The 17,265-nt window shown below is 38.0% G+C and overlaps 1 protein-coding gene across 2 annotated transcripts in view; it reads right to left on the bottom strand.

Moving 5' to 3' along the window:
* The window catches only part of Dcaf1 (DDB1 and CUL4 associated factor 1), a 75,597-nt gene that overhangs the window by 21,841 nt on the left and 36,491 nt on the right, over window positions 1-17,265 (bottom strand). For both annotated transcript variants that reach the window (XM_047563112.1, XM_047563113.1), the window contains 5 exons: window positions 15,838-16,017; window positions 15,020-15,229; window positions 13,779-13,948; window positions 9,530-9,654; window positions 308-1,571 (listed from right to left, as the gene is read on the bottom strand). In XM_047563112.1, coding sequence (XP_047419068.1) covers window positions 308-1,571; window positions 9,530-9,654; window positions 13,779-13,948; window positions 15,020-15,229; window positions 15,838-16,017 — 1,949 coding nt within the window. The remainder of the gene's footprint in view (window positions 1-307; window positions 1,572-9,529; window positions 9,655-13,778; window positions 13,949-15,019; window positions 15,230-15,837; window positions 16,018-17,265) is intronic.

Below are 17,265 nucleotides of genomic sequence, written 5' to 3'. Positions count from 1 at the left end.
CTTGGACAAGCACAAAGACAAGTTTGAAAGCCTGATTAGGAGTGGTGTATTGTATGGGTTCTAGAAAACAAATTGGTTTTGATGACAGCATAGACCATCCTATCAATAAATTGGCAACAATCACACAAGGAATCCACAGCTGAAAAACGGTGGTACACTTACATCATTTGTGTATTACACAAAATGACAAACTTGTATTTCAGGCCAACAAATGGCTTTCTCAATTAATCACTGTGCTGATACAGCCCAAATGCTTTGATTTAAATAGGAGAATCATTCTGATTTCTACAGATGAGCCTCTCCTTACCTGCTAAAGATAAGGTGCCTATCAAAGCATCCGCCATCTACCCCTCCATATTTTGGAAATGATGCCCTGCGGTTTAGCCTTGAGGTAAAGTTTATTGGCGCTTGCCGCCTCTGTTTTGGCTCAGGACATTGGTGAGGAGTAAAGAGAGAGAAAGGTGGACAGGTGGCAACTGGGTTCTTGCAGCGAGCATGTTGCTCTCTAAGATATTCTGTGATGATACTGTCCAACGTAGGTGGGGAAGGAAGATGTCTGTCCAACTGCTTTTTTATGGCTGGGCTCTGGCTGTAGGCACCATGGTCCGACTTCTGCCGCAACACTCTGATTTTCCTGCCATTACAAGGTGACGGTCTCTCTCTAATAAAACTGATCCTACCAATCAAAGGGGAATTGCCTACGTAAGATGGACCAGGAAGAGCTAATGAACCCTGGGGGGGCCGTGGCTGAGGATGGGCAGTAGGGGCAGAAGGAGCAGAAGCACCCACAGCAGCATGGCTGCCCAATCGAGTTGCAATGCCATTGGCAATACGAGGGGTTCGAGGAAGAGAGACAGGAGAAGCAGCAGCAGTTACTGGGGTGAAGGCAGAAGAATGGGAGGCAGCAGTCATGGGCAGGTCAGCCTCTTTTGTCAACACAGTTGCTGTCTCTCCAAGCCCTTTAGAAATGAGATGGTTTCGTATCAACAGAAGCAGCTCTTTCTCAGGGAAGGAGATCCTTGACTGGGCAACAACATCTGCTTTTTGCAGTCGAGCCAGGGAGACATCAGTGCCAATGAGAAGTGGCTTTCCTGATACCCGTTCAATGAGCTCAGCGGCATACTTGCAGAATTTGACATGGTCACTACGCTTGTCCTGCAGCACAGGCTCCTTCATCAGCTGCTGGATCTGGCAGCTACTGAAAAGGGGCAGTTTGCTGATGATCTGCCGGACAGTGCTACTGCGAGAGAGGCCCACCAGAGCCTTGCAAGCCAGGGCCCGAATCTGGTCTGCATCTGTGATGGGCATCTTGATGGACAGTAAAGACAGAAGCACCTTGATGCCATTGTTGGACTGAACCACATTCCACATCTTGGCCAGAGTGTGCTCACTGCTCTTGGGGGTCTGAGGCAACTTTCTGCGAGGAGTTCCAGAGATAAATTTGCCGATACTAGAAATTCGGTTATCCGGGCCACACACACAATTGATGATAATCTGAAGTGCCGACTTCTGAATCTCAGCATCATGGATAAAGAACTCACCCTCAGCCACTCCCAAAATAATGCTGATACCTATGAGAGGGAAAAAATATTTATTATTTCTCACAAAACTAATGGTTAACTTCAGTAGTTGTTCCAAAATCAAAATTTTGAGGGGATCCAAGATGGCAGACTAGAGGGAGGCTGCGTTCCTTGTAGCTCCGTAACTCCGGTTTCAAGCAGAGGATATCTATTTCTTGGTGAGGTAGTTTTGGCTGCTTATAGATCCCCTGCTGTTTACCCCATTTGTCTACTGTGATCACCTGCATTCTGCCAGCATATCGACACCTTTTTTGAGTGCAGATTGCTCATTGTCAGGCGCCTATCATTTGCCTTTTGCCTGCCTCTTGCCTGTCCATTGCCTGCGTTTCACCTACCCATCACCCACCACCCACCACCCGAGGTTCACCTCCCGATAGTCAGACAGCTGCCAGCAGACTGACCACAGACCGCCAGTGGAGCGCCAGCTGCCTGCTGTTGCCTGGAAGTTCACTGTTACAGTACCTGCAGGTTTGGTTACACGTGGCTGCCGCCATTTTGAGACAAAAGTCAGGCCCAGTAAGACCCCTGGTCTGACTGACTAAGCCCCGTCTCCAGGATCCCTCAGTCGGACCGATCACTCCCTGCCTCTGGGACCCTCACATCGACTGACTGCTCCCTGCTGCCAAGAACCCCAGACCACCTGACTGTGTCGTATCACCAGCACCCCAGACCTACTGATTGCACCCGGCCTCCAGGATCCCACAACCACACCAAACACAACCGACCTCCAGGACGCCTGTCTGACCAACTGCACCCCACCTCCAGAACCTCCAGCCGACCACGTCCACACCCTGAGCTGCAGCTCCCCATTTGCCAACAAATTTGGAAGCCAGAGGGGCCATCTTGTATAATCCTGGAATCCATAGCTCTGATCTTCAGGTGGGGCAAATCCCATCCTGAGATGCCTGCTGGAGATTTGAAGCTCACTGTCAAGTACCTCGCATGCATCAGGCTACTTAAGACTGGGAGGTTTGAATACTATATGACTGTTATAGTGTAGATTTTCTTTCTTCTCCTTGTTGAACAATTTTAAGTTTTTATTTCTTTACTTTTTTTGGCTCTCTTTTCCTTTTGTTTGTTTACCTGTTCCCTCAGAGTGTGTTTCTCCCTTTTTGCATGCTAACATCCAATTTCTTTTGATTACACTCTCACCCTATTATCTAGAACTTTTGTATATTCTTTTCTTATCCCATTAACAGCCACATTCTACATCCCTCTGCATCCTCTTTGTCCTCCATTAGAAACTACAGACCTTATTGCAAATCTGTTTGTTATACTGAAGATAATATTTGAACTCATTCTGTTTATTATGACAATTTTGTTATTGTCCTCATAGGGGCTATTTGGTCTAGGATTGAGTAGTGTCTGAATTGGGCACAGCTAATATTGATCTCCCCTTAAAGAAAAGGTTTTGGAAACCTATAGGGCCACTATAAGCCTATAGGGGGAAATCTGCAATACCCCAGATCTGCACTGCTAGAGGGGAAGATACATGAACGGGAAGAAAATGATCCAAACAAATCTAGATTCTATATTAATAGAATCCAATGACAGTATGGTAGAAGAAATGTCAGAAAAGGACTTCAGATTATACATGATTAAGATGATTCATGAAACAAAGGATGAGTTAAGAGAGCAAATGCAGGCAATGAATGATAATACCAATAAGCAGTTGAAAGAGCAACTGCAGGAAGCAAAAGATCATTTCGACAAAAAAACAAAGATTCTCAAAACAAACCAAAAAAAAAATCCTTGAAATGAAGGAAACAATAAACCAAATAAAAAACTCAATGGAAAGCATCACCAAAAGACTAGACCACTTGGAAGACAGAACCTCAGACAATGAAGACAAAATATTTAATCTGGAAAATAAAGTTCCCCAAACAGAGAAGATTGTAAGAAATCATGAAAAGAATCTCCAAGAACTATGGAACATCATGAAAAGACCAAATTTAAGAATTATTGGGATTGAGGAAGGCACAGAGATACAAACCAAAGGAATGAACAACAATCTATTCAATGAAATAATATCAGAAAATTTCCCAAACCTGAAGAATGAAATGGAAAATCAAATACAAGAGGCTTACAGAACACCAAATGCACAAAATCACAACAGATCCACACCAAGGCACATTATAATGAAAATGCCTAACATTCAAAATAAAGATAGGATTTTGAAGGCTGTGAGAGAAAAGCATCAGATTACATACAGGGGGAAACCAATATGGTTAGCAGCAGACTTCTCAACCCAGACTCTAAAAGCTAGAAGAGCCTGGAACAACGTATTTCAAACTCTGAAAGAACATGGTTGCCAACCAAGAATCCTATACCCAGCAAAATTAACCTTCAGGATAAACAAGTTAAAAGAATTGACAAACAGAAAGCCTGCACTACAGAATGTTCTCAACAAAATATTCCATGAGGAGGAAATAAAAAACAACAATGTAGGTCAGCAAAGGGAGGAACTACCTTAGAGAAAAAACACTCAAAGGAGAAACCAAGCCAAGTGAAAAACCAAAAATAAGCCCAAATGACTGGGAATACAAATCATATCTCAATAATAACCCTGAACATTAATGGCCTAAACTCATCAATCAAAAGACATAGATGGGCAGAATGGATTAAAAAGAAAGACCCAACAATGTGCTGCCTGCAAGAGACTCATCTCATAGAAAAAGACATCCACAGACTAAAGGTGAAAGGATGGGAAAAAACCTACCACGCACATGGACTCAGTAAAAAAGCGGGGGTTTCCATCCTTATATCAGATAAAATGGACTTCAAGCCAAAGTTAGTCAGAAGGGATAAAGAAGGACATTTCATACTGTTTACGGGGACCATAAATCAGGAAGACATAATGATCGTAAATATTTATTCCCCAAACAATGGTGCATTCCCTATACATCAAACAAACCCTTCTCAATTTCAGAAATCAAACAGACCACAACACAATAATTCTGGGTGACTTTAACACACCGCTGTCACCACTAGATAGATCTTCCAAACAAAAACCAACCAAAGAAACCATAGAACTCAATAACACAATCAATAACCTAGACTTAATTGACATATATAGAATATCCCATCCATCAACGAGCGGATTCACTTTCTTCTCAGCAGCACATGGAACCTTCTCGAAAATAGACCACATGTTATGCCACAAAGCAGCCTTTAGGAAACGCAAAAAAATTGAGATACTACCTTGTGTTCTATCAGATCATAATGGACTGAGAGTAGAAATCAATGACAAAATAAAAAACAGAAATTACTCCAACACCTGGAGACTAAATAATATGCTATTGAATGAAACATGGATAACAGAAAACATCAGGGAGGAGATAAAAAAAATTCTTAGAGGTCAATGAGAACAATGATACAACATATCAAAATCTCTGGGTCACTATGAAAGCGGTACTAAGAGTAAAATTCATTGCATGGAGTGCATTCCAGAAAAGTATGAAAAGTCAACAACTAAGTGACCTAACATTACAGCTCAAAGTCCTAGAAAAAGAAGAACAGAATAACAGCAAAAGTAGTAGAAGACAGGAAATAATTCAAATCAGAGCTGAAATCAATGATATTGACACAAACTATTCAAAAATTGACAAAACAAAAAGTTGGTTCTTTGAGAAAGTAAACAAAATAGACAAACTCTTAGCCACACTAACAAAGAGAAGGAGAGAGAAAACTCAAATTACTAAAATTCATGATGAAAAAGGAAACAACACGACAGACACCACTGAGATACAGAACATAATGAGAAGCTACTTTGGAAATCTGTATTCCAACAAAATAGAAACTACCGAAGACACTGACAAATTTCTAGAGACATATGCTCCTCCCAAACTGAACCAGGAGGACATACACAATTTAAACAGATCAATATCAAGCAATGAAACAGAAGAAGCCATTAAAAACCTACCATCCAAGAGAAGCCCAGGACCAGATGGATTCTCAGCCAAGTTCTACAAGACCTTCAAAGAAGAATTCATTCCAATACTTCTCAAAGTATTCCAGGAAATAGAAAAGGAGGGTACCCTACCAAACTCATTCTATGAAGCTAATATCACCCTCATACCCAAACCAGGAAAAGACACATCAAGGAAAGAAAATTTTAGACCAATATCCTTGATGAATATAGATGCAAAGATTCTTAACAAAATATTGGCAAACCATATCCAAAAACTTATTAAGAAAATCGTGCATCATGATCAAGTGGGGTTCATCCCTGGAATGCAAGGATGGTTTAACATCCGTAAATCAATAAACATAATCCACCATGTCAATAGACTTAAGGATAAGAATCATATGGTTATTTCCATTAACACAGAAAAAGCGTTCGACAAAATATAACACCCCTTCATGCTCAAAACACTAGAAAAAAAAGGGATAGTAGGAACATACCTGAACATTGTAAAGGCTATTTATGCTAAGCCCATGGCCAATATCATTCTTAATGGAGAAAAACGGAAACCATTCCCTTTAAAAACCGGAACAAGACAGGTATGTCCTCTTTCACCACTTCTATTCAACACTGTCCTCGAAACTCTAGCCAGAGCAATTAGGCAGACTAAAGAAATTAAAGGGATACGAATAGGAAAAGAGGAACTTAAGCTGTCACTATTTGCTGATGATATGATTCTATATTTAGAGGATCTAAAAAATTCCTCCAGAAAACTTCTAGACCTCATCAATGAATTCACCAAAATAGCAGGCTATAACACGCATAAATCTAAAGCTTTTTTATACGCAAGCGATGAAACATCCGAAAGGGAAATGAGGAAATAAACTCCATTTGCAATAGCCTCAAAAAAAATAAAATACTTGGGAATCAATCTAACCAAAGAGGTAAAAGATCTCTACAATGAAAACTACAAAACACTGAAGAAAGAAATTGAGGAAGACCTTAGATGATGGAAAGATCTCCCATGTTCTTGGATAGGCAGAATTAATATTGTCAAAATGGCCATACTACCAAAAGTGCTATACAGATTCAATGCAATTCCAATTAAAATCCCAATGATGTACCTTACAGAAACAGAGCAAGCAATCATGAAATTTATCTGGAAGAATAAGAAACCCAGAATAGCTAAAGCAATCCTTAGCAGGAAGAATGAAACAGGGGGTATCGCAATACCAGAACTTCACCTCTACTACACAGCAACAGTAACAAAAACGGCATGGTATTGGCACCAAAATAGACAGGTAGATCAATGGTACAGAATAGAGGACACGGACACAAACCCAAATAAATACAATTTTCTCATACTAGACAAAGGTGCCAAAAATATGCAATGGAGAAAAGACAGCCTGTTCAACAAATGGTGCTGGGAAAACTGGAAATCCATATGCAACAGAATGAAACTAAACCCCTCTCTCTCACCCTGCACAAAAATCAACTCAAAATAGATCAAGGACCTTGAAATCAGACCAGAGACCCTGCATCTTATAGAAGAAAAAGTAGGTCCAAATCTTCAACTTGTTGCCTTAGGATCATACTTCCTTAACAGGACTCCCATAGCACAAGAAATAAAAGCAAGAATCAATTACTGGAACAGATTCAAACTAAATAGCTTTCTCTGAGCAAAGGAAACTATCAGCAATGCGAAGAGAGAGCCTACAGAGTGGGAGAAAATCTTTGCCACTCATACTTCAGATAGAGCACTAATTTCCAGAATATATAAAAAACTCAAAAAACTCTACACCAAGAATACAAATAACTCAATCAACAAATGGGCTAAGGATATGAACAGATGCTTTACAGAAGAAGATCTACAAGCAATCAACAAACATATGAAAAAATGTTCACCATCTTTAGTAATAAGAGAAATGCAAATCAAAACTACTCTAAGATTCCATCTCACCCCAATTAGAATGGCGACTACCAAGAACACAAGAAACAAGAGGTGTTGGCGAGGATGTGGGGAAAAAGGTACACTCATACATTGCTGGTGGGGTTGCAAATTAGTGCAGCCACTCTGGAAAGCAGTGTGGAGATTCCTTAGGAAACTTGGAATGGAACCACCATTTGACCCAGCTATCCCACTCCTCGGCCTATACCCAAAGGACTTAAAATCAGCATACTACAGAGATACAGCCACATCAATGTTCATAGCTTCTCAATTCATAATATCCAGATTGTGGAACCAACCTAGATGCCCTTCAATTTATGAACAGATAAAGAAACTGTGGTGTGTATATATACAATGGAATATTACTCAACTATAAAGAATAATAAAATTATGGCATTTGCAGGCAAATGGATGAAATTGGAGAATATCATGCTAAGTGAGATAAGTCAATCTCAAAAAACCAAAGGACGAATGATCTAGCTGGTAAATGGATGATGACACATAATGGGGGGTGGGAGGGGGGCAAGAATGGAGGAAGGAGGGACTGTATAGAGGGAAAAGAGGGGTGGGAGGGGTGGGGTGGGAGGAAAAAAATAACAGAATGAATCAAACATCATTACCCTATGTAATGTATGATTACACAAATGGTATGCCATTACTCCATGTACAAACAGAAACAACATGTATCCCATTTGTTTACAATAAAAATAAATTTAAAATTTTTTTTTGAGTTCTAATTATTGGTTTAAAATATAATCAGTTCTACTATAATGTTTTTTGCTTTTGTTTTTGTGATACTGGGGATTAAACCCAGGGGTACTCTACCACTGAGCTACATATCCATTTCTTTTTTTTTTTTTTTTTTTTAATTTCCCCACTGCTTCAAATTTTTTGAGATAGGATGTAATTAAATTGCCAAAGCTAGTCTCAATATTGCAATCCTCCTGCCTCACTCTTCCAAGTTACTGGGATTGCAGGTATGGCACCATGCCCAGTTTATTACGATGTAATTTTATAATGTAATACCTCGTATGTAGTTATTAAATAAGGGAATGATGTCAGAATTATGTGTAAGTCACCAAGGTTCATGTGCAATTTTTCCTATGTAAGGGGAACAAAATAGTGAGAATAAATTAAAACCTTCTACAGGAAAGGAAAAGTCCTCAGTTCAGCTGGTACCATGGCAGCAAGAACCTCTTCCACTACGTATTAAGAAAATTACCCAGGGCTAGGCATAGTGGCATTATATCTATAATCTCAGCAACTACGAAGCTGAAGCATCAAGACCAGCATCAGAAACTTAATGAGACTCAGTTTCAAAATTAAAAATTAAAAAAGGGTTGGGGATGTAGCTCAGATACAATCCCCACAATACCACAAAAAATAAAAATAAAATAAATAAATAAAAACAAGTGTCTGAACCTTAGGCTTTTTCCCAGAGTGATGGTACAACATCTGCTTTTAACACACTTGTCAGGGACACATCATTAAAGCAAAAAAATTAATTAATTAATAAAAAATTTAAGATTTTTTTAAAAATTAAAAATAAAAACAAGTGCCCCTCCCCAGAGTGGTGTACTCCAGGAACCAGAGTCAATAACATTAACTCTCTTGCTCACCTCAGCAGCACCCTCATAAACCTGCTCTTAAAGAGTATCTTCAAATAAAAGTTATTTTCCCTTTATGTGTGTGTGTGTGTGTATGGTTGCCAACCACTTTGAGTTGCCCATCTATTAGATTATTTTTAGTGTTCAGGTTACAAAGCTGCTCTTACAAAACAGTTAGAAAACAGTCTTTTACTACTGGCCACAACCATTACACCATAAACCTCATTTTTAAAGCAAAACTCTGCAGTGTAAGGGGTTCAGATATGCACACCCACCATTATATCAGAAATGCCTGAACCACTCACAAACCCTGAGTTTACTATTACTAGCATGACTCCCTTATGTGAAACTGTATGGTGTTATTTATGAGAGAAAAACTATGAACCCTCCTCTATTACCTTCTGTTCTAATATCCCAATATTAGGTAAGTAACCACAACCAGAAAAGGATAACAAATTCACATAAAGCAACAACAAAAATGGCAACCTACCTACAGTGGAGATGGTAGAACCAGCTTCATCCAATACATCCACTGATTCTGCCAACTGGAGCTGAATCTTTGGCACCACAGTGAGAATAGCCAGGACATCCAAAGCAAAGCGCACAGTGTCATTCCTGGACAGGAAGAATAATTAGTGGAAGGGAAACTATGACATAGCCACAAGAAACTACAATTTAAAAGAGAAAAACAACAGATTATGATCACCACTATAGACTCTATCGCTAGTAGCATCAAGAGAGTTATGTCACCATGACATTATTTCCAAAAACTACAGGGATGAATATTTCACCTATCAAAGTCGTACAATTAAAAACATAGAATTAGCCAGGCATGGTGGTGCATGACTGTAATTCCACCTACTCAGGAGGCAGAATGATTCCAAGTTTGAAGACAGCCAAAGCAACTTAGGAAGACCCTGTCTCAAAATAAAAATTAAGAAGGGCTGGGGATACAGTTCAGATATCATGTAGAGCACTTGAGGCCCTAGGTTAGATCCTCGGAACCAAAAATAATCACCATTATCCCTGATGCTGGTGAAGATACACAGGACACTCTAGAAGCAATCATAACCTTTAGCCCAAGAATTGTACCTCTAGCAATCTGTCCTAAGACAACCTTAAATACAAAGAAGTATTTATGTACAGGCTGAGTATCCCTTATCCAAAATGCTTGAGACCATAAGTGTTTCAGATTTTAGTGTTTTCTGAATTTTGGAATATTAGCATAGACATTACCAGTTGAGCATTCCTAATCCAAAAATCAAAAATCTGAAATGCTACAGAATTCAAAAACATGATAAGCTACCCTGCAGTCAATAACAATCATTTTCAAACCACTGTACTGGACAGACAAAGAAAAGGCTCAAAATACACAATAATGAAACAAAATAATTTAAGATACAAAATTAAAAATCCAACAGCGCCAAGTTCCCCTATGCTACTGGTAGAAGAAAGCATTAAGGTCATTTTACAACATTAGGAAATACCCAACTAAGGTAAAAATGCAGACATCCCACAACCCAGGTTCTATACATATCCTCAAGACTCCAAAAGGAAGTTCATGGTACCACGTATTTACTAAATGACACTAAATGCAAACAGAAACAAACTGTTATTTAGGAATATAGCAGTTTAAATAAATATTAACGTGTAAACTTTACAAAAATAAGGGTTTGTAATTTCAAAAGGTGCATAATAGGAAAACATTCATATAATTTAAAAACACACAAAGCAGTACTACATTATTTATGGACAAGCAGACATGTAAAGTATAAAGAACATGAATGGAAAGAATTCAGAAAATTGGTCTCTTTAGGGAGGTAGAAAAAGAAACTGAGGATAAAGCAAATGCAACATGCTAATTTTGGTTGAAGATGAGTACACAACAGATGTTAGAGATGACGCTATCCTTTTTGTGTTTGAGATACTTTACAGAAAAAGATGAATGTGACTAAATATAATAATCTTAATTATGTATAAATATAATGAAAAAAGAGGAAATTAATGATTAAAAGTAATTTACTTTTCATAAGGTCTTGTACATTGTAAAGTCAAAGCAAGCATTTACTTTATTATTTTTTATTTATTTATTTATTTTGGTACCAAGGATTGAACCTGGGGCACTTAACCACTGAGCCACATCCCAAGCCCTTTTTATATTTTATTTTAGAGACAGGGTCTCACTGAGTTGCTCAGGGTCTCCCTAAGTTGCTGAGGCTGGCTCTCAACTCGAGATCCTCCTGCCTCAGCCTCCTGAGGCATTGAGATTACAGGTGTGCCCCACCATGCCGGCCTATTAATTTTATTTTTAAAAAATAAACTTTTCAGCTGGAGTTGCAGCTCAGTGCTAGAGCACTCACCTAACAAGCACAAGGCCCTGAGTTCACTCTCTAGTATCACAAGTAAAAAAATAAATAAGTCTTTCTTTCTGCAGCTAAGGATCAAACCCAGGGCATGCGAGGCAAGTGCTCTACCACTCAACAATACTCCCAGCCTCTGTATAAGCTTTTTAAATCAGTGACGTATTTTTTCACTAATGCAAATATGAATTTAGTAGTCAAAACAACATGTACTACTACCTCATCTGACTAATCATCTTTTTGGGTTTTTGTTTTTTGGTTTTTGTTTTTTTAAGTGCTAGGGATTAGACCTAGGGGCACTTCATCACTGAGCCACATCCCTAGCCCTTTTTATTCTGATTTTGAGACAGGATCTCACTAAGTTGCTAGGGGCCTCACCATGTCTCAAATTTGTGATCATCCTGCCTCAGCCTCCCAAGTCACTGGAATTACAGGTGTGTACCACCATGCTCAGTGAGCTTTCATTATCTTTTAAGCAATTCTCCATGTAAATATATTAACCTCCCTATTTCTTTTTTTTTTTTTTTTTTTTTTTTTTTTTTGCGGTACTGGGGATTGAACTCAGGGCCCTGTGCTTGCAAGGCAAGCACTCTATCAGCTGAGCTATCTCCCCAGCCCCTACCTATTTCTAATACTACAAAACAGAAGCTCTCAGGGCTCAGGATATAGCTCAGTGGTACAGCATTTGCCTAACATGCTCAAGGTCCTGGGTATGATCACCAGCACTGCTTTTATTTTACTCATTTATTTATATGTGGTGCTGAGAATTGAACCCAGTGGCTCACACATGCTAGGCAAGTGCTCTACCACTGAGCCACACCCCTAATCCCACCAGCACTGCTTTACAAAAAAAAAAAAAAAAAAAACAAAAAACATATGCATGTATATGTATATATACACACACACACACACACACACACATACATACATACACACATGCACGCACGCAAACACACACACTCTTATTTCCCAAGCTGCAATCAGGTGAATCCTAGGATGATTTAGAAGATCCAAAGGTCCCATTAAGTCGAGCTATTTTCATAATAATGTTAAGATGTTATTTTCCTTTCTCACTAGCATTCTCTCACAAATATATAAAATAGTCATCCAAAGACTATGTGATGTGTGATGTTACAAGACTGAATAAAGAAGCAGGTGTGAAATATTAAGCCAGACCTTTTTTTAAAGCTTTGCTAATATCATCTGGTTTAATTTTAGAAACTTTTCATAAAAAATGCTAAAATTCAATGGGTTCACATTACTTTAAAGCAAATCCACAAATAGTTTTACATTTTCTGTTTTAACATCTAATACAGTAGGGACTGGGGTTGTGGTTTAGTGGTACAGTGCTTGCCTAGCCTGTGGGAGGCACTGGATTCAATCCTCAGCACCACATAAAAATAAATAAATAAAATAAAGGTATTATGTCCACCTACAAATTTTAAAAAATCTTTTAAAAAGGAAAGCATAATTACTTTTAAAAAATTATATATAAATATACATATATACATATAAACACACACACACACACACACACACACACATATAGATCTAATACAGTAGACACTGATAGACATAACACAAAAACAAAAGTTCTTCAAGAGTTCCTTATTATTTTGAATATGGTCAAGGGGTCCTTAGGCCAGGAAGTTAGAAAAAGACTGCTCCAAAAGTACCCCACTAGACTTAGTATTTAGCAAGCAAGTTATATTTCCCCTAAGCCCCACTTGTCTCTTCATTAATGGGTAGACAGGGAAATGATGGTCAAAAAATGCTATCTACAAACTTCCTTACAATTCTCCTCAAACCCCAATCTTTTCCAAAATAGTTTTAATTATTTTTACATCATTCTCAAACTGAACCACCCAACCTCCTGATGGTATCAGTTGCCCTCTTCTGAGATTCACTCTACTCTGCCTGATTACCTCTAATTTCACAGAATTGTGAAAATCATTCAGTGTATTGAATCCAACAAGCAAAAAGACAGTTCTATGTGAAAGTAAGATAAACAATAGATGACTGTCAAGCTAAAGATATTTAAAGTACCAAAAAATAAGAACTCCAGCTCCAAGAAAGGACTTTAAACCCAGCTCTAAGTTAAGATATGTAAATTATGTAACTTCTCGAAGAGTACAGATGTTGATCCTTGTCTACTGTGTAATGTTTACAATCACCAAGAACATATATAGCAACAAGCACTCTATAAATTAAAAGTAACATTTTTGTGCTTAATCTCATTTTTCAAATTCAAGTCTAAAATCTCAATTCAGTTTAATAAACATTTGTTAAGTATATACCATGTGCAAACCAAACCAACATCAACTTTAGCAAAAGCAAAAGCAGGATGAAATTTCATTTGAAACTTTTCTCTGGTCCCACCTTGCATAATAGGTCTTCCAATTGCAGGCAATAGAAATAAGCTGTAACAAGAGTTGCACACAAGAAAGTTTAAGGAAGACTTCTGCTGGTTCCCAATATAGCTGGGCTGGGCCATATTCTATCAAAAACTCCATCATTTCCACAATCTGTTCATGAGTATATGAACATGCCTATAAGGAGAGATATATGTTATTTTTATATACACTCTATCATCTGCCTGCCATCTTCTGAAGCACAGTTCAGTGGCCAACAGATTTTAATAACTTCCCAATACCACAATTCTTAAGTGAGTAGCTAATATGTGAACAATGATTATATAACATTTATTTATAACTATAGACTCACATTTTCCCAATAAAAATAACAAAAGATTCCTTTGTACATATGTTTCACAGCTTAAGAGAAGTAATAATCCCTATAATCCCAGTGACTCAAGAGGCTGAGATAGGAAGATCACAAGTTTGAAGTCAGCCTCAGCAACTTAGCAAAATCCTCAGCATCTTAGCAAGAGCCCATCTCAAAATAAAAAGCAGCAAAGGGCCCCTGGGTTCAATCCCCAGTACCAAAAAAAAAAAAAAAAAATGATGAAGAAGCACCAGGCAATTGATACTTTTCAATCTGTTTTGATTTTTAAAACATGCAAATACTGACCTAGGTCCCAAAATCATATCAAATAAATTCCAAAATGATAGAGAAGTGGATATATAGATGTACTCTTTCTGAAAAAAAAAATTCTGCATAGGAGGCAGGATGTCTAGTACTTTTCATAAAAGAAAGCTCTTTAAAGGGCTGGGGATATACCTCAGTAGTACAGCACTTGTCTAGCATGCTCAAGACCCTGGTTCAATCCCCAGTGCCAAAAAAAAAAAAAAAAAAAAAAAAATCAGTAAAAAATATTGTGAGTTCTTTAGCACACATTTAAGTTCATCCTTTAGTTTTAGTATCCCAGAAAAGTAATGACTTCACAGCTGGGAGCAAAATAAGCCCTTGAAATTCACCTAGTATATATGCTTTTGATTGTTCTACTTCCATACAGAGAAAGTAAAATCCAACAAAGTATATCTTGCAGAGACTCCACTGATCTGAATGTGAGTTTCAGGCTGGTGATGCTACAGAGAGTGTGAACAAGACTAACCTTTAAAGACTACATCCTTGGACGGGGGTGTAACTCAGTTTACCTCATATATGCAAGGTCCTGGATTCAATCCCCAACACCACAAAAACAAAATATATCCTCTTACCTTGTATGGGGGTTGAGGGTGAACAAGAATGCCACCCTCGGTCCTCTGAAGTGACTGTTTCACTTGTTCCAATTTAATGGCCAGGTGAGCCTCAAAATATTTGCGCAAGGCCATGCAGGTATGTTTCCCAGTTTGACGGCTAGCAAATATTTCATCATCACTCAGCAGTGCACCCTGATCTTCCAAATTTAGAATTTCCAAAGTACTAATCTATTAATAAACATAAAAAATTGGGGCAGAAGAAGGGGAAAGAACAGGCAAGAAATGTAAAAGAGTTAACAAAAATGAAAAATATTTTGGTAAACTTTTATGCTCTAAAAGATTAATATCAAATTTTTTGATACAAATATCAAAGTGTATCTATGTATACAATAGGCTAAGAGTAGCCAAGTGAAAGCAAAACATTAAACCCACATCAAAAAATTACACAGCTTTTAATTATGTTAAAAGATATATAGGCATAAAGTTTTTGCTTTTAGAAAGATCAAGATTGACATAATATTACTGCATCCAAAGCCAGTCTACAAGCATCCTCCAACCATTAAAGAGTAAGGGAATGGGGTTGGGGGTGTTGTTCAGTGTCAGAACCTATGTGAGGTCCTGGGTTCAATCTCCAGCACCCACCTTCTAGCATGCTTGAGGTTCTGGGTTCAATCCTCAGTACCACAAAAGAAGGAAAAAAGAATTTACACAAAGAATGATAACAAAACTCCTCCAATCAAAAGTTTCTGCTCTTCAATGGGATGCTATTAAAAAAGTAGCCCAAACAAGCAGGATCCCTGCATTCCTGCCAAGAGAGGGCTACAAAAAAACCTTACCAAGTTCACCAGACGACGAAGACCATCATAGCGGTCAAAAAGTTCCAACACAGCCCGGAATGAGAAGCAAATGGAGAAAAACATGGTTGCATGGCAGCATCCTGAGGCATGAGAACACTCCATTAACCACAGGGTATAGTTCACCACATCAGACAAAACATTGTGGGGATGCATGCAAACCTGCAAAAAATAAAATAATAGTAATAGTTTTTTTTAAAAAACTGTGGGCAAAGGGCTCTTTGAAAGGGATGAAAAATTCATCAGTATAGATAGATATCATTGCAAAAAATAATGATCATTCCCAGTCATCATTCTTAATTTAAGTTACAATGCAATTTTAGGACACATCCTTTCCAAACCTAAAAATACCCTAAATTTAGATGAACATTCTAATTTAACCTATACATATCGAGTAACCGACAAATGTAACATTTAATGCTCACATGTCTCTGTTACATAGGTACTGGATCCCCACTTAACAGATAAGGAAGAGGCTCAGAGATAATTATTACCTTCCCTGAAGTGATAAAAGGAGATAAGCTCATGAAGTCTGTAAGTTTAGTACCCATTAACTCATTAATTTATTTGTATGTATTTTGATGTAAGCTATGAGTTAAACAAAGCATTCCCCAGGTATGTTACTTTTTTTCATATCTTAACCATAATTAATTTTTTATACACACACAGATTAGTTTACTGTTCTCCTTGCATAATGTTGAACTTGAGAGGAAAATTTTTTTTCACACTTACTAAGTAAGCACTCTAACACTGAGCTACATCCCCAATCCTTTTTATTATTTTTGAGACAAAGTTTGCTAAATTGCCCAGGTTGGCCTCAAACTTGCAATCCTCCTGCTTCAGTCTCCCAAATAGCTGGGATTATAGACTTATTTGACACCAAACCCCAGATGATTATCTGAATAAGCAGACAGAGCTCAATTAAAAAAAAAAAAAAAAAAACTGCCAGCTTTGCTTTACCAGAAAAGACATGCCACACAGAGTATTAGATAAACATTTCAGGCAAGGAAATGACAAGACCATCTCTAAGGGTTTCCAGGGGGGCCATCACTTTTCAAATGTAAAACCCCACTTATACTTTTTATTTTTAAAAAAAATCACTAAACATAAGAGTATTAACCTAAAAAACAGCAGAACCAAACAGGAAACAACTACAGCCCTGAGAAGAGCTGGGATGATTTTACTTCACAAATTATTTGTTAATAAACACAAAACATCATCTATTGTTTTTGCAACAAACTTACTCAAAAAGGTGAAATATAACTCCACTGAGGGACATCTGAAAAGTGCCTAACAGGGCTGGGGATATAGCTCAGTTGGTAGAGTGCTTGCCTCATAAGCACAAGGCCCTGGGTTCAAATCCCCAGCACCGCAAAAAAAAAAAAAAAAAAAAAAAAAAAAAAAAGTGCC

The sequence above is a fragment of the Sciurus carolinensis genome, chromosome 9 (genome assembly GCF_902686445.1).
Source record: "Sciurus carolinensis chromosome 9, mSciCar1.2, whole genome shotgun sequence".
Taxonomy (NCBI): domain Eukaryota; kingdom Metazoa; phylum Chordata; class Mammalia; order Rodentia; family Sciuridae; genus Sciurus; species Sciurus carolinensis.
Note: the sequence above shows the minus strand (reverse complement) of the source record. Positions and strands in the feature narration are given on the sequence as shown.